The following is a 20,436-nucleotide window of genomic DNA, read 5'->3' as shown; positions in this document are numbered from 1 at the left end:
TGCACTAGCCCAGGTTATTCCAAGCTCTGTCCAACCTGGCCTTGAAGATCATTCATTTCATAGTAGCACTACCTGGATTATTTCCTAAATTATATATATTTATTTCTATTTATTTGAACTGTGTTATCAGCATCTTACTCACCCCATGGCACCACAACAATTTTGGTCCCTACAGACTTTTAAAACCCTTTTCTTCCTCCACTTCACACTTCTCACAGGAATAACATGAGTATCACAATATTTAGAGGGGTTTTTTTGATACAAATATCCTGCTTCAACCTGAATTTCAATTTCATGGGAAGGAAGGACAGAAATTTGTTTTATTTTCATTTGTTCTGACTCTCCTAAAGAAAATTTTAAAGATGTCCTGATCTCTAAACAGTGCTTTCTCTCTTTTGGATCTTCTAAACCAGATTTAGAAGGTTTGGGATTGTTTTTTGGGTGTTTTTTGTTGTTTTCAGTTTGGTTTTAAAATTCATAATTACTTCTAAAGTCAGGATAAATTACTGGGGTTAATGTTTTGAATCTGATTAGTAACAACCCCCTAAACCTCTTTGGGAGGTGGAATAAACCTTCCACTGTGCAAAGTGATTTACCAAACCAAATTAGTGGCTAAACCAGACTAAAACCATTAGAAAGAAACTCAGTAGTGAACTTTGACGACCTTTGAACATGTACTTTGAACAATGTATTTTGAACAAACAGTAAATTCTGCAGTTCCTGCATCTCCAGGCTGTGCGTGCTGATAAAAACACAAGCATTTTTAACATGTTTGTGAAGAAAACAGGGATATCCTGACTCTGCATTTCGGCTTTCCTGCAGCACCTGCGTTAGGATGGCAGCCAAAGGGAATGGAACACCCAGTGCTCACTTCGTCCTTTTGGGATTCTCAGAGCAGGGCAACACCCAGGTTGCCCTCTTCGTGGTGTTCCTGGTGATCTACGTGTTCACCCTGCTGGGGAATGTGGGGCTGCTGGTGTTGATCCGGCTGGTTGCCCAGCTCCACACCCCCATGTACTTCTTCCTGAGCAGCCTGGCCTTCCTCGACCTCTGCTACTCCTCCTGCATCAGTCCCAGGCTGCTCCGGGATCTCCTGGATGAGGACAAGGTCATTTCTCATGCCGCATGCCTCACCCAGTTCTATTTCTACGTGGCCTTCGCCACCACCGAGTGCTACCTGCTAGCCGCCATGGCCTATGACCGCTACGTGGCCATCTGCCGCCCCCTGCTCTACTCCCTCTCCATGTCCCGAGGGATCTGTGTGCTCCTGGTGGGCGGCTCGTGCCTGGCTGGGGTCACCAATGCCACCCTCCACACGGGCCTGGCCCTTGGGCTGAGCTTCTGCGGCCCCAACATCATTGACCACTTCTACTGCGAGGGGCCCCCGCTCTTCGCCCTCTCCTGCACGGACCCCGCGCCCAATGAGCTGGGGATGTTCGTCATGGCGGGCTTCAACCTGGCTGCCACCGTCCTGGCCATCCTCCTCTCCTACGGCTTCATCCTGGCCGCCGTCCTGGGCACGCGCTCGGCCGTGGGGAAGCGCAAAGCCTTCTCCACCTGCGCGTCCCACCTGGCTGTTGTGGTGCTCTTCTACGGATCCCTCGTGTCCATGTACTCCCGGCACAGCTCCAGGAGCTCCCGGGAGCGAGACAAGGTGGCCTCTGTGTTCTACACTGTGGTGACACCCATGCTGAACCCCTTCATCTACAGCCTCAGGAACCAGGAGGTGAAGGCCGCGCTCTGGAGACTGATGGGGAGGAAACATTCAGCTGAAAAATAGTATTTCCTATTTTGTTTGTGTTTGCTGCTTGGTATTTTAATTTCAGGAATTTAAGCCCTTCTTGACCACTTGTAGAGCTTGAGGACCAGGGACTCTTCATCTGTTCTGATTACAGTTATCTGGGACCATTTCCTCCTTTCAGGGGAATAAAAAGAGAAACTTTTCTCCATACGCCTGATTCTGACACTCTTTGGGTGTTCAGGCATCAGGATATCCCAGATAATGTAAAAATAAAATGCAGCAGGAGAGTTTCTAAAGCGTTCTCCCTTCTTCCCAATTGGCAGTTGCAGCACTTCTTCAAATCCCAAGCTGTTTCCCAGTCCCTGAATCTCCATTTCTTACACCAGTTCTTTTTATTTCTCTGTGATGCCAAGAAGCCAATTATATATTTCAAGGACAAATTTGTATATATTTAAAATTATAAATATTTAAAGAAAAATATATAAATAAATTCTATAAATTTTCTTTATATACATAAAGAAATACATATCTTAAGCTCTTTATACATATAAATTTATATATATATAATTACATATATAAATATATATATAAAGAAGTGGGACACAAACCCTCGGGCTTCCACTGAACTTCCTGAAACTGATGGTGTTTACTCACCAGTGCAAGTCTCCTGCTGAAGGAGCTGCTTCCAAAGTCATCCACTCCAGAGGGAATTTCTGGTGTGCCACCACAAGGTGGGCAGTGACCCAACTCAAGGCCCAAGCTTGCTCCAAGAGCAGTGAGACCCCTCATCTGGCATCTCCTATGGATCACGGTGGAATTACAACCACTGTCTTGGCATTTTGTCCTTATTTTGGTTTTATCATTTAACAGGTTTTGCTTAGTTCTGAGCAATTGTGCAATTTCCCCTCTAAAACAAACCATGAGACACAGAGGAAGGAAAAACAAACTGGAAGGAAAAAGTGAAAATGAGCACAGAAGGAGTGGCAGGAATGCTGACTAGGAGCAAATATGGGGTAAAAACAGTTAAAGAACCCCAGAATCATTTAGATTGGAAAAGCCCTCTATGATCATGGAGCCAAACTGTTAAGCCAGCTCTTCTAAGACCAGCACTAATCCATGTCTAAGCTCAGTCTGTAGAGGTGAGACCTGAAAGCCCCTTCCAGAGCCTAAAGGGGCTCCTGGAGAGCTGCAGAGGGACTCTGGGAAAGGGCCTGGAGTGGCAGGACAACAGGGAATGGCTTTACACTGACAGAGCATTTAGATTGGATATGGGGAAGAGATTCTTCCCTGGGAGGGTGGAGAGGCCCTGCACCAGTCACCCAGAGCAGCTGTGGCTGCTCCATCCCTGGAGGAGTTCCAGGCCAGATTGGATGGGGTTTGGAGCAGCCTGGGATACTGGAAGGTGTCCCTGACCATGGCAGGGGGTGGCACTGGGTGAGCTTTAAGGTCTCTTAACACAGTCCATGAAAACACATTGATCCTCCAGCTTTTTGGCTCCAGGGCCTGGACCTGACAAACAAAGCAGCTGGAGAAGTTCACTTTGTCTTTAATGAGGAAGAAAGTTTCTTCCTTGTTTTCCTTTGTTAATTAGTCTCTCATGGCTTGTTAAGAAGAATGGAAGAACTTGTTGAAAAGCTCTCTGAGAAGTTCCATGATGATGATTAAGAAACTTTCCTGGCAAAGCCCAGAAGATCTTGTTAAGCTGGTGATCCCTTCAAGGGCTGGTTGGTCCCCAAGGGATCACTTCTTGCTCTAGGAATGAGAGCAGCATCCCTTGAGGCAAAAATAGCTGTAAGCACCTGTGTGGTGGGATGTTGGAGCTCAAACCAGCTTGTGGGCTTTCTCAAGTCTTCATTTAAACTTGAAAATCATAAACTGAACGAGAGTGGGTTTACACTCGATATAAGAAAGAAATCCTTCCCTGTGAGGGTGGTGAGGCCCTGGCACAGGCTGCCCAGAGAAGCTGTGGCTGCCCCATCTCTGGAAGTGTCCAAGGCCATGTTGGACAGGGCTTCAGGTGTCCCTGCCCATGGCAGGGGGTTGGAACAGGATGAGCTTTAAAGTCCCTTCCCACCCAACTTTGATATCAAAAGTCTGTGTCTTGCCAAGACCTTTATCATTTAATTATATCAATTCCAACTTCTTCATCCAGGTCCAAATCCACCTTCCCCACTTCCCCCCAGGCCTAAAGCAGCTCTTCTCCTGCTGTTTTTCTCCAGAGCAGGACACTGTTCACCTTCCATTTACTTCTCAAATGGAAGTGAATTCTCACGTAACTCCTCAGAACACAGCATCTACACAACACAACACCAAAGGGAAAAGTTTTCTGCTTCCACCTTTCCCTGCCACAGCCAAGGCTTTTCCCTCTGCAGAGTCAGAGCTCATCCCACCCCCAAAAGTGTCAACAGGTGAGGGACAAACAAAATGAGGGGTGCAGAGAAGAGGAGGAAGAGGGGGAAGTGTCTGCTGAGCTTATCCAGACCACCTGAACTGTGAAAGGAAGTTGCAGGATTGCACTAAGTTTGCCCTCAAAAACAGCAAATATTATTTTGAATTTGTTAGGATAGGTAAAAATTAGGAGGTTTTTTCCATTATTAGTGCCTGTCAGGAAAATATGAATGATTGCTGGTCTCTCCCCAGTGTTGTGGCCATGACTGAGCCATAATTTGGAGAACCATTGTTTTTGGCTTTTTTAGGACCTTTTCCAGACCCAAACAGATCCCAACTATGAATAGATCAGGTGCTGAGAATTCTTTCACCTACGGAAACCAAGTCATGTGCTTAAAGCTTGGGTGAAATGCACCTGTTAGGTTTTCATTATGTATTTTGGCACTTGGACACTTGCATTGCTCTTGGTATTTCCCCTTATTTCATGGTGTATTTTGAGATCCTGACTCACATGAGCTTTTTATCCCTCTAAGTCAGAAAAAATGCATTTTTAAAGCCTTTTATTTTACTCATTTATCAAATTAAAAAATCCACTTATTCTTCCCAAATGCTCCCTCCCACCAGCTCTAATAAATAACTCACAGGTAACAATGAGGAATTTTATTGGAGTTTAGGGATAAGGACAATAATCTTGAAAGAAAAATACATATTGATCAGTGCAAAATAAGTGATAAACCAATAAAACTGTGATTTGCTCTTCCTGAGAGAAAGAGAGGTTTATAATAGCCTAGAATAATTCTGGGTGATTTCTTCCAACAGCCTTGTGGCTGCAAAGGGAATTCAAGCTTGAGGCTCCCACTCCTGTCTCCTCCCAAGGAAGATGTGGCTGTTGAGGTCTGTTTCTCCAGGATAAATATTGTAATTGAATTTTGTGAAGAACTGTGGAAGAACCTACATAAAATTGTGAGGATCAAGGAAAAATCCAAATAAATTTTATTTTTTTTTTTATTCTTGCTTTAGAGGAACAGTTATGGAGTGGCAGGACAACAGGGAATGGCTTTAAGCTGAGAGTGGGTTTAGATGGGATTCTGGGAAGAAATTCTTCCCTGTGAGGGTGGTGAGGCCCTGGCATAGGCTGCCCAGAGAAGCTGTGGCTGCTCCATCCCTGGAAGAGTTCCAGGCCAGATTGGATGGGGTTTGGAGCAGCCTGGGATACTGGAAGGTATCCCCACCCATGGCATGTCGGACAAGACAATCTTTAAGGTCCCTTCCAACCTAAAACATTCCAGGATTCCCTGATGCCATTAGCTGCACCTCTCTGATGCCGGCAGAGGTTTAACATCCTCCTCCTGCACTTCCCCAGCGCTACCTTCACCTCCTTGTTCCTCAGGCTGTAGATGAAAGGGTTGAGCATGGGGCTGACCACGGTGTAGAAGACAGAGGCCACCTTGTCCCGGCTGCCGTGCCGGGACGCCGGCTGCAAGTACATGAAGAACAGGGTGCCGTAGAACACGGACACGGACACCAAGTGGGAGGCGCAGGTGTGGAAGGCTCTGGCCCTGCTGGGCGCCGAGCGCATCCCCAGGACGGTGTGGAGGATGCGGCCGTAGGAGAGCAGGATGACCACGCTGGTGCCCAGCCCATTGGCGGTGGCCAGGGCGAAGATGGCGACCTCGCTGCCGCGGGTGTCGGAGCACACCAGCCTCAGCACGGGGCTGGCGTCGCAGAAGAAGTGGTCAATGTGGCGGGGCCCACAGAAGGAGCCCCCAAATGTGCAGCCGGTGTAGACGAGGGCGCTGAGGGAGGCCACGAGGTAGGACCAGGCCACCAGCTGCCAGCAGGCCCGGGGGGACACGACCATGACATAGCTCAGGGGGTGGCAGACGGCCACCAGCCGGTCGTAGGCCATGGCAGCCAGGAGGTGACACTCGGCCGTGACAAAGAGAGCAAAGAGGTGGAATTGTGTCACGCAGCCGGCCCAGGAAATGGTTTTATTCCCAAGTAAGAGATCCGTGAGCATTTTGGGGGAGATGATGGTGGAATAGCAGACGTCGGCCAGGGAAAAGTGGGTGAGGAAGAAGTACATAGGGGTGTGGAGGCTGGGAGCCACCCAAACCAAGACTATCAGCCCAATGTTCCCTGCCAAAGTTACGATGTAAATCAACAGAAAGAGCCCAAAAAGAGGGGCCTGTTCCCAGGGAGTGTCTGTAATTCCCAGGAGGATGAATTTGGGCTGTGTGTGGTTTCCTCCCATGGCTGGGTGTCACCTGCTGAGGCAAAGGGAAGAAATACATCAGACTTGTAAAATCCAGAATTTTTCTTTTGGGTCATATTTAATTCAAATCAATCACCATTTTAATTGCATTTAATTAATAATTTAATTAATTAAATAATTATTTGCATTTCATTTAATTTGGTCTACTCCATATGTTTTCCAAACATAAATTCCATACTTTTTTATTTATCAACTAAAGTGCTTAGAAAAGAACACAGAGCTTGAAGAAACACAAATGGCAAATTTGCTTTTTTGTGCTTGGATACCTAAAATTATGGATTTATTCTGGCACATGTTAATTAAGAATGAAGAAAAGAATCAGATATTTATTCCCTTTTGGTTTGAAAGAAATCTGTTTCAGAAGACACCTTGGAGGAATCTCATCGGAGATAACGTAAACCTGGAGTGGGAGAAAGTCCCAGTGCCAGTGAAATCCCAGATTACACCACATTAAGAACATTTTTCCTTGTCTTTTAATTATTAATCCAGTCCATCAAACTGTTACATTACGTATCACTCACACTGGATAAAAATCACATGGATAAATTTATGTTTTATATCTTTCTGAGCTCCAGCAGGCTGAAACATCCAAAAACCATGTGAATTAAGATAAAACTTACTTGGAATGGGAATGAATTATAAAACAATCCAATTCCAGAGGCTGATTTGGTAACAACTGCATTCTGCTGACAATTCTTTATAATTAAGTAGGACCTGTCCTTACCACTTCCATAAATCCATTTATCTTGCTTTAGCTGCCTAAGGAAAACAAAAACTGATTTACAGAATCCATTGTTCCCATCTATTATAAAAAAAGACTATTTTTGGGAGGCTGTTTTCCAACACAGCCCGAAAGAAAAAGAGGATATCAGGACATGAAGAAAGAAGTCAACTTATTTCTCTTGGATTTACAGCTCCTCCTGTGCCCTCATTGTGGTGGTGGGAGCCAAGGGTTTATCCCAAATGCGGCAGAGAACCCCCAGGATTATGTGGAGATGGATGTGCTCCTCTGACTCTGAGCCTGTGGGTGACAGGGCTGTATATATGTTCCCTCTGCTCTCCTGGGACAAAACCCTCAGGGCTCCTCATGGCACAGCAAAAGAAGAAAAGAGAGGGAAAAGAAGGGATAGAATGGAATTCTGAAATCCATTGTGCTTCAGAGAGCTCATATCTATTGTGTGGATGAGCCACCACGTCACATGGACACATGGCACCAGCTGGTCAGAGGGTCCCCAAGAGGCTCTGGAGCTGCTGATGTCCATCTGTGGACACCAGACAGCCCAGTTTTCCTTCAAGGATAGAATTACCCACATTGAGGTACCTGCAGCCCAGATGTCCACACCTGAGCAGCTGGCTCTGGGCACTTTCAGACAGTCATTAATTGTCCCAAAGTGAACTAATTTGCATTAATCACCTCATCTGGGGGCTCCATCTACACCTGGACCCTCAAACTCTATTTAAGCTCAGCCCAAAGAGGTTGTGGCCCTCTGGAGTTACAAGTCTGGGCTGCCAGTTTAACAACATGTGCACATCCTTGGATTCCTTAAATCTGCAGTTTGTCTTGATCCACCAGCCCTGACCAAGGATTGAGTTGGTTTTCAGATGTTTCAGCCTGCTGGACCTCATAAAGGTACAAAACATTCATTTATCAATGTGAACTATATCCAGGGTGAATGATACATAAGAGTTTGATGGACAGGATTCATAATTAAATAACAGATAAATTACAAAATATAGAATTTAGGTCATCCTTGGACCTGCCTCATTGTCACCAGCTCACCTGGTGGTTTGGAGTCTTGGCCCAGAGAACATCTTGGCCTGGAAAAAATCTGGTTCTGATTTATGAAGCAAGCTGGAAGGTAGAAAAAGAAGGTTTTTGGGGAAGTCAGTAGTGATTTTGTGCAATACAGTCCTGAAAAAAAGATAAAACAAATCTGATTTGGGCCAGTGCCAGAGAAATGGAGCAGAAATGCTCATGAAAGCAAAAATTGCAATTTTTCTTGGAAAATGCATAAAGGTAGAAGAAGAATTTAGTGATAAACAGTTCAAAGGTTTATACTTAATTTCCTGATAATTATTTAATTTCTTTTACAAGCTGTTTTACCTTCCTGGTTCTTTTCTAAGTATTGCAAGTTTCTCATGGAAATAATTAGATTTCCTGGTTTTATTTATTATTTTGAGAAAAGAAGGGGTGTTTGAAGTTGTGCCTGGGGGATTGGGAATAAAGCAGGAACTAATGAGAGTCAGTGGTGAAATTTTGGTACAGAAACTCACCAAATTCCAACACTGATGTTCAAATTTTGTTGTTTGCAGAGCAACACCAAACCAAAACATCAGCACGAACTCGGTGATCTTTAGGGCTCCTTCCAACCCAAACCATTCCAAGATTCTGTGACCCTGCATGGGTCTCCTTTGGACATGGCACATCCTCTTCCAGCCTGCCTGGAGTCTCTTGATCCCTCTAATTCCACCTAAGATAGGATGTGCTTAATGCTATTGATATCTGTTTTTGATATGTTATTCATAGCTGACAGACAAATCCCATCTGTGGATCCAAACTGTACTTTGTGGGCAGCTGAGATATTCCTGGGAATACCTGGAGCAGAATAAGGTTTAATGGAGTCTGGATCATGTTCTGACAGGTGGGTCCTGTACAGACCTCCCAGTGCTAAGCCAGGAGTAGGCTGGATGCATTTTGGGCACATTCTTTACCTGGAGGCTTGGCTCAGCCCTCACCCCCTGTAATCCCAGCTGGCTGCTCCAGGGATCCATCCAGGACAGCCTGAGCTGTTTGCAATGGATACCTGGAGCAAAACCCCCCACTGACCCTGAAGTAAAGTTATATTCACTATAAAAAATAAATAATATTCCTGTTAAAGGATGTTTTGCTGATGGAGAGGGTTCCTCAAAGAAACTTCTGATCCCAATGCTCCTCTGGTGAGGTAGGAATTGGATTTTTATCTTTAATCCTTTTATTCTGATTTGTTGCATAATCAGGGACAGGGAAGTCTGGTTCTTTTTTCCCTCCCTCATGCCAGGGCTCTCATCCAGACCTTGTTTACAGCTGGAAACAAAGTAAGATTCATGGAGATTTGTGAGAGAGAAGAAAATCCAGTAATATGTGGGTGTTGGTGCACACATTTAACCCAATAATGTTTTTGGATTTTTCATATAAATATATGGGATAGTATACATTTGATATTGGAATTTATTATATATTTATATGTTTATATAAAATTTATATTTACAATACTTATATTTTATATAATATTTGTATAATATTACTATATATTATTTATCTAATATTTGTATTTTAAAATATTTCCATATTTATAATTTGGGATCAGAAAGGACAGACATCTAGGAGATCCCTGATACTAGGATGGCAAGTTATACATTTATATCCATATATATTTATGGATATGGGACTTGGAGCACTCTGGGCTAGTGTAAGGTGGCCCTGCCCACGGCAGTGGGGTGGAACTGGATGATCCTTAAGGTCCCTCCCATCCCAAACCATTCCAGGATTGTGTGAAAGGTGTCAGGATCCCCTGTAAAAAGGTTATGTGGGTTTAATAAATGAGATGTTTCAGGTTTCTGTGATTTCTGGGCTGGATCAGGGAGGCAGCTCCCATGAAAAGTTCCTTCTAGGAAAGATGGAAAGACAACATCTAACTGGATTAATTTGCAGTTTGTAGATAATGAGATATCACCCATAAGCCAAGTCAATTAATTAATTAACAAATAGCTCCAGATTTGAAAACAGGGTAATTTCCAGGTTCAATTGAACCAGTCACGTTTTCCCTGTCCTTTTTCCACTCCCAATTTCTGCCTTTCAAAAACTTCAAACAAAGCTCTAATTAGTTTTCCACTTTATGCCCCTGGTGGTTTGCTAACAGTGGAGTTTATATCCAGAGATTTGCACTTTGGCAGTGGGGAGAAGGGACTGAAAAATAACAAAGCAAAGCAAGAAAAAACCTGGACAACTCGAAATAAAAAATGAAGGGTGATAATTATTTTTAAAGTTCCTTCTTTAGGCAAGAAATATCTCCTGACAGAAATTGCAGCTCCCTCATTTCACCACACTCTGGATGAAAACTTGGTGCTGGCAAGGATGACAAATCAACCTGGTTTTTGTTGCTAAAACCCTTTCCTTGTAAAAAGTTTAATTTCTTCTAGTTCTGAATGAATTTAATTCCTGTTTTCACATGAACAACTTTTTTTTGGTCCTTTAGTGCACCATGTTGCTCCATTGTCAATCCCAAGGGATATTAAAGTAAACTTAAAATCCTTTGAAGGTATGAAATAGAGAACTGGAAGGGGAATAAGGTTAAAAATGTCCAGCAGAATTTCCTGTATGACACCACCATTTATTAGACATTGCTGGGAACATGATCTCCTTTTTATTTTACATAAAACCTCCTTTTTTCCTATAGGCCCTGGGTAGCAAAGTGTCTTGTTCTTGCTCAGAAAACTCAGAAGCAGCAATAAATAAAACAATGGCATCATGTGCCTGATCCCACATGGGTATTTCATTTTCCAAGCATCATTTCCTGAGCTGGTTGAAAATATTGGGTGTTTGAAGTTCTCCTCACATTTGGAAACAATGCTTTAAACTGCACTTTATTTTTGTCTTAGGACAATTTTCAGCTGATGCTTCAGGTTGTCTGAATCCTTCAGGTGGAGTTAGATGGGTTAGGGGGAAGGAATTCTTCCCTGAGGGGGTGGTGAGGCCATGGAATGGAGTTCCCAGAGAAGCTGTGGCTGCCCCATCCCTGGAAGTGTCCAAAGCCAGGCTGGATGGGGTCTGGAGCAGCCTGGGCTGATGGAAGGTGTCCCTGCCCATGGAATGGGATGATCCATAGGGTTCCTTCCAACCCAAACCATTCCATAATACAGATGTTGTGAGAAAGTCCCAGAGGGATAGTTTTAGGATATATTGAACAATTAAAGGCAATGTTTTTGAGCTGTTATTGTTTAAATAACAACTTCTGCTGCCATTAATTTTCAAATCGTCATATCTTGACATCATCTCTTGACTTGGCAGTGGAGGATCCCGGGACCCCTCAGGGCTTTGGCTGCCCCTCGCTTGGTGTGACAGCTCCCTGGAGGGTAAGATGTTATTCCCTGACTTGTTTTGTCCCTGGTTCTGTGAATCCTCCGCAGGGCAAAGCCCTGGAAACACGGGTGTTACATGGGAGAAGCCCTGGTGTAACTCTCCAGCTGGAGCTGGGAGCAGCTGGAAGTATAAAAACTGCTTCAACTGGACCTGGGAGCAAAGAGGAGCAAGACCCCACCTTCAGGTAGGTTTAGATGGAATACTGGGAATAAATTCTTTCCTGGGAAGGTGGTGAGGAACTGGCAGAGGTTTCCCAGAGAAGCTGTGGCTGCCCCTGTCCTGCAAGTGTTTAAGGCCAGGTTGGGTGGGGTGATCTTGGTTGATACTAGGGCAGCTCGTTGGAAGATCTTCCACTGCTTTGCCAAAGATTTTATGGAATTTGGGTGCCACAATGGAGATCCTCAGCACAGGAGGACAAGGATGAACACTCCATTAGTTATTTCACACCAACCACCTGCTTCTCAGCAGGAATAAAATATAACCTATGGGTTTTAATTGAATTTACTTTCATTCCAGGTGTCTGATCCATCACACAAAACAAAGCTGGTTGGTTGAGTAAGGAAGAGTGAAGCTGGACTTTAGTTAAGCAAGAAGTCGAGGTCAATTCTCTAATGGAAGCAGATGGATTCTGCCTCTGGGGGGAAATCCAGCCCCAAAAATGTTTGACTTTCCTTATTTTAATACCTCTGTCATCTTATGAGGGTAATGAAAAGCAGCTCTAAGTCCTCCTTCATAACTCCAGGGGACCATGGAACACCTGAAAGGAGATGTCATGTTCTGGGGGTGAACTCAGCCCTTCAACCAAGGCTCATGCAATAATGAGGATTTCCAGCTCTGGATCCATTTTTCAGGAGCCAGCACTGGCTATCCTTGCTTTACTCTCTGGTGTAACTCCATCAAGCCATGATGATCCAGGAGAAAAATCCATGTTTATTTATCCTATCTGTCGCAGAGTGGGGTTTTAGGAGCTGCTGATCTTCCCCTGGTGAATAGCAAGATGGAGCCTGAATTCATCTCTTACCTCCAAATGAAGCATCATGTCTAAAGCAAAGTGAGGTAAAACAAATCCCAGCTCTTATTCTGACATCAGGTAAAAATACACTAAGAGAAGTCCCATTTTCCAATTCTAGAAAATCTCTTCCTGGGACACGGGGAGCAGGTATTTATTCCTCAAGTGCTCAGGCTGGATCGGGAGTGGTCAAAAGATGAAAAATAATTTCATTTTCCCAGGAATTATCAGGAAAATAATGGAATTCTATGTATAAGTGGATTGAGAAGAACTAGGAGGAAGCCTTGCAGCTTATTTGTGATTTATTTATTTTGGTATGGTATTTCCCTTCTTAATGGTTTAAATATGCCCCTGCTTTCAAATATGTGGGCTGAACAGGGATATCTGTGCCAGGAACTTGTGTTTTTTCAAGGAGGATTTACCTTTTATTGACTGAAGGTTTTGTAACTGCCTGACAAAAATTAACATTGTTATCATTATCAATGGATTTATGTGCATTAAACACTTCCATCTAAAGGCAGAAAGCAGGTGAACTGCATACATAAAATGTTCAGTATGGCTGGATAGAATGAGACATTTGCATCTGAATTTATTCTCCTGGGCTTCACCACCCAAGCAAACCTGCAGGTGATGTTATTTTTGTCTTGTTCCTTGCCCTTTATGTGGAAAACATGGGAAATCCAGGAGTCATTGTGTTGATCTGGATTGATCTGCACCTCCACACCCCTGTGTACTTCTTCCTTAGCCACTTGTCCCTGCTGGACATCTGCTTCTCCTCTACCATCATCGCCGGAGCCTGAGGGATTTTTTGGCAGAGAAGAAGGTGATTTCCTTCTGCGTCACCCAGCTCTTCTCTTTCACCACCTGGGCCACCACTGAGTGCCACATGCTGGCCACCATGGCCTACAACCTCTGCGTGGCCATCTCCAGGCCTCTGCTCTACTCTGTGCTCGTGTCCCAGAGCATTTGCGTTGGGATGTTGGCTGGGGCCTACCTGGCTGGAGCGCTCAGCTCCACCCTACACGTGGTTTCCACATCCCACGCCCCGTTCTGCCGCTCCTGCGCCATCGAGCGCCTTTTTTGTGATGAGCCCCCGCTGCTGGCCCTGCCCTGCTCCGACACCCGCGCCAGCGAGGCCGTGGTGGCCACCGTGGTGGGGTTCAATGTGCTGAGCACCACAGCCTTCATCCCGGTGTCCTACTCGTCCGTCCCCTCCGCTGTCCTGCCGATCCACTCAGCAGCAGGGTGGCTCAAGGCTTTGTCCACCTGCACCTCCCACCTGGCCTCCATCGCTCTGTAGCATGGCAGCTCCATCCCCACGTAGCTGCAGCCCGTCTCCAGCCACTCCCCAGAGCAGGACAAGTTCATCTCCCTGATGTATCCCGTCACCGTCCCCATGCTGAACCCGTTCATCTACAGCCTCAGGAACGCAGACTTGAGGAATGCCGTGAGGAAAGCAAAAAGTAGGATCCTCACTGCCTGGTCCATCCGTGGCTCCCGGTGAGCTGGAAGGAGAGGACAACCCCTCTGTGTTAGATTTTGGCCCCTCAGGGAGAGGGGATGCATATCAGACCCTCAGGATTCCAGGGTCATAATCCAGACTCATCTTCCAAGCCATTGGTGCCGTGATGTTCCTGCAGCAGCACTGCAGGGAAGGGATGAGACATCTCCTGGCATTGTCAGGAGTGCAGGAACGCACAAGGAATGCGGCAGAGCAGAGCCTGGGTGGGAGATGAGGCACCACTCCTGTGCTGCAGGACAGGAGCTGGGGAGATTCCAACCCTTTGGGGGCCTGCCCTGACCTCCCTTGATTTTTCCCTCTTTTTTGGGGGCTGTCCATGTGGAAAGGAAGCCCCAAGCTGCTGGTGTGGGCACTTGGATTTGTTTTGTGCCTTCTCTGGGGGAGAGGAAAAAGGAAGATGGGGGAATCCAGGGGGTGATGGTGTCAATTGGGGCACACCAATGTCTGCAGAGGGGGGAGCAGGTGAGTGAGGGATGAGGGGGGGTCAGGCACGGTCCCCCCAAAACCCAAGGGAGGTTATAGGCCAAAAAATGTCTGAAAATTCTTGAGGGGTTTGTGTGTAAAATACTTAAAACTGCAAAGATTCTAATTTTATATATATATTGAGAAATAACCTTAATTTATATATAAATTGATTTTAAAATAACCCCCCCATCTGCTGTGCTATAGTCAGGATTTTAGACTGTAAGCAACTCTGAATATGGATCTGTAGGGCTTGAAAATACAAATGCAATGTTTGTGTACATAAATGAAACAATAAAGGAGTTGAAAAGGTAAGACAAGACGATCTGAATGAAGGAAATAGAAACGGCTCTGTGTACTCGGAATTTTCCTGTCTCCTCCCGCTGGAACACCCGAAATCCGGGGTGGGATTGAAATTGGGATTTATTGGCACGCCTGAAAACGCTGCGCATGCGCGGTGGCTGCTACGCCCTCAGTGCTGCCGCCTTGTGGGGACACCCGGTACTGCAGCTCCGGGCACCGGCACCGGGACATGGAACTGGAACGGCACATGGAGCTGGACCGGGACGTGGAGCTGGACCGGCACCGGGACGTGGAGCTGGACCGGGACGTGGAACTGGACCGGGACCACTACTGGGACCGGGACCACTACTGGGACCGGCCGTGCGGGGCCCGGGGCGTCGCTCCGGGGCGGATTCTGTAGTGGGCGAAATTAACGTTTTGGGAGTAAAATCTGTAAAATTAAAGTAAAATTAATGTGAGGGGGAGAGGATGAGCGTTCTGAGGTAAAAGCGAGGCAATCTGTAGTGGAGGTGGGGAAAGTCCCAGAAGGGATAAAATGGATTGTAAAATCCGTGTGTGAAATCAGAGCTGTTCCAGCAGCTTTCCTTCCCAGTGCTCCCCAGGTGTTTTCCTTGTTTTCTGGTTTTCAGGAGGGAACACATTTTGGGATAACAGCCTTGGGGAGTTCCAGGTTTTCCTTAACTGTGCAGAGATGTCAGGATCTGGAGGCATTCCCGTTTCCCTGAAGGAGGATGCCCTGGGCAATGTCCTTACGTGGGATTTGGCTGCTGTGTCCCAGTGTCCCAGGATGAGCCGTGGTGGGCTCAGATCCTGTGCTGGTCCTTGCACCACCCTCATTCCTCAGACTCCGGGAGTTCCTGAGGTCTCTTTTTGTACCTGCCCAGCTGGGTCAAACCCCTCTCCTCCAAGTAGAGGATTTCTCTCTTACCTCCCTCCAAGTGAGTTTCTATCTTGCTCCCTTTGAAACTGAAGTCCTGCTTCAAAAGTAGAATTGATTTCTTGAGCAAAAAATGTGCCACAAAAACCATTTTTTGTCCTTTGTTTCTCAAATTTCCACTCCTGTTTATTTCTCTTGTTGCAACAATAATGAATGTCACAGAAATAACAATGGGAAAGGGGAATAAATAGAACGTGACTGAAAATGCTGATTTTTGTAATTTGGGCAGGAACCACTCAGTGTTCAAAACGTTCAGGCCACAGCAATATGAGCACAGCCACAGGAAACCCCAGGAACTGCTGAGTTCAGTCCAGGACACCTTCCACTATTCCAGGGTGCTCCAAGTCCCGTCCAGCCTGGCCTTGGACACTTCCAGGGATGGAGCAGCTACAATTTCTGTGGGTTTATGGGCACAGGAGGAAATTTCCAGCAGGAACTGAGACGTTTCCTTTGCTCTGTCCAGCCCCAGCAGGGCTCTGGGAGGCAGAGGATGTGGGAACAGGAGCTTTGCCCAGTGCCTCAGGGGAGTCTCTGATGTCCCAAAACCCAGCAGAGCAAACACTTGTGGTTTAAAACCAAGTGTTTTAAACCACATAAAATCCCCCATTAAAAGGGGATGCCAAGCCAGGAACAGGAATGGGCTGCAGGGCAGGGATGGTACCAGGCACAGGGGTGACCATCCAGAGGGTCCCACCAGTCCATCCCTGCTGCCCAGGATTGGGATGAGCAGGCTGGTGATGTCCCTGTTTGCTCTGCAGGATGAGGAAGCCAACCCTGCCGAGGAGGAGGATGAGGAGGTGTGGGAGGATGGAGACAGCAGCCACCAAAGGCTGGGCAAGGCACAGGTCCAGGTAGGAGACACTGCCTAAGGAACTGTCAGTCAACCTTGAGCTTCTGGGTATTTTTTTCTGTCTGACTTGTCACAGGCCAATGTAAATTTTACATTTACATGAAATTTAACTAAAATCCCAGGCAGCTGTTCCCTGAAATCACCTTAAAAGAAGATTCCCCTACACAGACACATTTATGCAGCACTTTATTAGGAATCCTGGCTGGCCATTGGATTTGAGCTACCTTACACTTGGAAAGAAGACTCTGTTTTAGAAGCTTCCAGCAAATTACTGAAGTGCTCCAGCCTGTCAGTAACAGCTTCCCATCCTGGGAAACTGGGCAGGGACCCCACTGAGGACCCTCTGGACTGGGCAGTGTTTTTTGTGGAGAGATGCTCCAGCAGCACTCGGTAGTGAGTGCTGGGGCTTAATCCAGAGGAACAGATAAATCCACAATCACTGCCAGGCCCTTTCCAGCACTGAATTCCCAGCTAAGGGGAGGGGAGCCTCTGAAATTGCCCCTTCCAGCACAGCAGGTGCTTTGTGCCTGTGCCTGGAACCTGGGACTGATCCTGACTGACTCTGGAATCCCTGAAATGCTGGATTATGGAAAACAGCCAAGGCAATGGATCAACCTCTGGTGTCACCCAGTGGTTTTGGGCAGGGAACAGCAACTGGCAGTGGTGTTTGGGGAGAGGAGCCCCTACTTCCCTTCCCAGCAAGGTCTGGGAAAGGCAGCCCAGAGGATGAGGCTTGGGAAGGAGCTGAGAAGTGGCTCAGATCTGCCTTAAATTCCTGGAATGGTCTGGGTTGGAAGGAACCTTACAGATAATCCTGTTCCCACCCCCAGCCATGGTCAGGGACACCTTCCTGGGCTGTCCATGGAATTTACTCTGTCCCAGGCTGGCAGGGTTTTCTCCTTGAGCACAGTCAGGGGTAAGTTTGGGGTCTCCATGGGAAGAAGCCTGGGAGCTGCATTTCCAGAGCTGGGAGGCTCCATGCCTGGAAATGTTTCCAGTTCTGCTATTTTTTTTTTTTTCCAAAAGTGGGCGTTACATTTATCCCCTGAGTGAGGTGGGTTTCCCTGGATTGTTGGGATTGCACACTGGGTGTTGAAGGGCTCTGTTCTCTCTTTCTCCTGAATGGAAGAGTGAGGAAATGAGGACGCTCCCAGCTGTCACAGAGATGTGGGAACAGCCCAGTTCCAGTGAGGAATGTGGTGCCCAGCTCATGGTGTGCACCCTGAGATGGCCTTTCCTGTTGTTTATTCCTTAGAGCCTGTTGTAGTGCTGGCCTGGATTTGGGAGGAGCAGAGTATCCTGGAGCTGTTTTTCCTGTCAGAAATCCATGATGGGGATGTTTTCCCTGGCTGTCCCAAGGGGAAGGAACAGCTCTGGAGTATTTGCAGCCACAGGCTGGGGATGCATCCCCTGAAAACCTGTTCAGGATTGTTCATCTGAGTCTGCCTGTGGCTTCAATGGACCCCTCCTGGTATCCAACACCTGCCTTTTGAGCCAGGAATTCCAGATCCAGTAAGTAACATTCTGTCTTAACTGTCCCAGTGGTGGGGTGTGAGGGAGAAGAAAGAGGGGTAGGGGGTGGCATTTGAGACATTCCTGACTGGAATTGAAGCCGAGAGGTCATTTCAGAGCTCTGAGGCCACAAGTTCAGTCTTGAATGGCACCCCCAGGGAATGCTGAGGCACCCTGTGCCTGTGGCACTCGGCAACAGAGCCCTGATGGGGAGCAAAGAGGGGGGAAATTCTGGGTTAGTGGGAGGATGTTTCTGGAATGGAATTGTGACAGGGGCTGATCATAACCATGGAGTCATGGGCTGGTTTGGCTTGGAAGGAGCCACAAAGATCATTTACACTCTGTTGTCTGATTCCACAGCAAAGAACATCCCAAACTGCCTCCTCACCCTCATGGACAGCACAAATGTCTTCCATAGCTCTTGTTTAGGAATGGCAATGGCTGGTGGGAACTCTGGCACGAGCACCTGGAGACCAGGTAAGAACAGAAATGGGATCATTCCAGCTGCTGCTGGAGGTGGTTTCCCCTTTTCAGGATGTTCCTCTGATTGATGTCTTCACAGGAATTTTCTTGGGCACATTTGAGGGTTAATTCCAAGAATTTTGAAATAGTTGAAAAACAGAGGAGAAAAACTGTGAACCTGATCCATTAACACAGATTTAGCCCCCAAATTTTCCCTACACGTCCTCTACTCATCACCTCATTTTTTCCTCAATGCGTTCATTCTCTACTCTTGAGATTTTGTCAAGTTTTGCCTTAAAAATTTTCCTTCTCTACTACTGAGTACCTCATCTGTACTCCAAAATATTAATTCTGTCCCCTACAGATTACATTGAGTTTTACCCCCAGGATTCTCCTTCCTGTACAATATTGATTAACTCTTTTCCTACCCCAAAAATGGGCACTCTCTCCCCTAAACATCCCTTCAAAAATGCCACCTCACTCCCCTGGACATCCCCTCGTATCTTCCTACACAAACAGTTCTTGTGACCCCTCTCAATTACTCCAGGTTTTCAGCTAAAAATTTCACCTCTGTCCCCTCTAAGTTATCCCAGATTTTCCCAGTTAGGAGCTGCAAGGAGTTCAGGCAGGGCAAATGACAGCAGGGAACATCTGTAAATTCAAAGGCAGAAAGAGAAGATCTACCAGCAAAGGGGAAAGTTTTCAGAAAACGTTTTTGCAATTAATTAATTGTTATTTCCAGTTTCCCAGTGAGAACACAAACTCACAGCCAGGTAGGGAGGGAGGGAGGAAGGAAGAAAGAAAAAGGTAAGGGGAAAGGAAGGAGAAAGGGGAGGGAAGGGGAAAGGGGAGGGGAGAGGGAGAGATAATTTCTTCTCCTTCCACGTTATTTCAAGTTCTCAGACCCATTTTGATTTTGGCTGGGTGAATCCTGAGTGGTGGACATGTGTCATGTCATTCATGCTGATGTGAGTGATGCTTCCTGGGGGAAATCAGCTGATTTCCAAAGTTCACTGCCTGCCCCATGCCTGATCTGCACAGGAGAAAACCTCTTCCATGAAGGGATTTTGCTCCATCTGATCCCCTAGGCTGTTCCATGTGGATGCTGCCAGGCTGGGGCAGCACAGGCAGATGCAGCTCTCAGCTCTCCCTGCTCCAAACACAGCTCTGGGCTCCTTTGCAAACTGCCTCTGCCATGGGGTTTGCTCCAGGAGAAGTCAAGGAAAGGCTCGTGGTGGGATGGAGATTATCACAAGGGGAAGGAAAGGATAAATATTCCCGTAAGAGCCTTTGGGATGTGCTGGGCTGAACTGGGATGGGGACATTCGTTCCCTGCAGTGCAAATGCACAGCGACCTCTGACAGAAAGCAAACACTGTCAGGTGGGGTCTGAAAGCACCACTTGGGCAAACTTCACTGTCATTCTTCTCTCCAGGGACTTCTGCAATCCAGCTCTGAGGCTGACAAGCCCAAAAGCTCTGTCTGTCTGCTCTGGAACAAAAGGATACTCCGAGGGGTGAGGCACATTCCCAGCAAACACTCCCAACACGGCAGAGGCACCACTGGAGCTCGTGTGTGGGGCTGGCAAGGGCTGCCAGGAGGATGCAGCCCCTGGTGGGGTGGCAGTGGCAGTGACAGCAGCAAATTCCCACGGCCTGATGGCACAACAGAGAGACAAAGGCCAGCAATGCCCACGGGAGGTGCAGGTTTAATTCTGCTCCCTGCGCTGCCCCATCCCGGCAGGAAATCTCCAGGAGGGACAGAAACTCTCAGGATGCACAAAATGCAGCATCTGTCACCCTGATCCTGCCTAAACTCAGCGTGTGGGGCCAAGCCCCCACCGGGAAACCCTGCCCT

At 46.8% G+C, this 20,436-nt stretch overlaps 3 protein-coding genes across 3 annotated transcripts; 2 read left to right on the top strand and 1 right to left on the bottom strand.

Annotated features, from left to right (window-relative positions):
- Window positions 1-835: 835 nt before the first annotated feature.
- LOC107205675 (olfactory receptor 1019-like) lies at window positions 836-1,780 on the top strand. The gene has a single exon (XM_015630352.1). The coding sequence runs from the start codon at window positions 836-838 to the stop codon at window positions 1,778-1,780; it is 945 nt and encodes a 314-aa protein (XP_015485838.1).
- Window positions 1,781-4,797: 3,017 nt separating this feature from the next.
- LOC107205335 (olfactory receptor 8J2-like) lies at window positions 4,798-6,390 on the bottom strand. Its single transcript, XM_015629653.2, has one exon. It carries the CDS (start codon window positions 6,381-6,383, stop codon window positions 5,388-5,390), a length of 996 nt encoding a protein of 331 aa, XP_015485139.1. The 5' UTR covers window positions 6,384-6,390; the 3' UTR covers window positions 4,798-5,387.
- A 5,575-nt stretch (window positions 6,391-11,965) lies between these two features.
- Window positions 11,966-14,515, top strand: LOC107205674 (olfactory receptor 5AR1-like). The gene is given in 2 exon segments (XM_015630351.2): window positions 11,966-13,318; window positions 13,321-14,515. Coding segments are annotated over 2 exon segments (831 nt in total). The 5' UTR covers window positions 11,966-13,203; the 3' UTR covers window positions 14,037-14,515.
- Window positions 14,516-20,436: the final 5,921 nt, after the last annotated feature.

Source organism: Parus major, chromosome 5 (assembly GCF_001522545.3).
Source record: "Parus major isolate Abel chromosome 5, Parus_major1.1, whole genome shotgun sequence".
NCBI classification, from domain to species: domain Eukaryota; kingdom Metazoa; phylum Chordata; class Aves; order Passeriformes; family Paridae; genus Parus; species Parus major.
The sequence above is the reverse complement of the archived record's forward strand: the minus strand, read 5'-3'. Positions and strand labels throughout refer to the sequence as shown.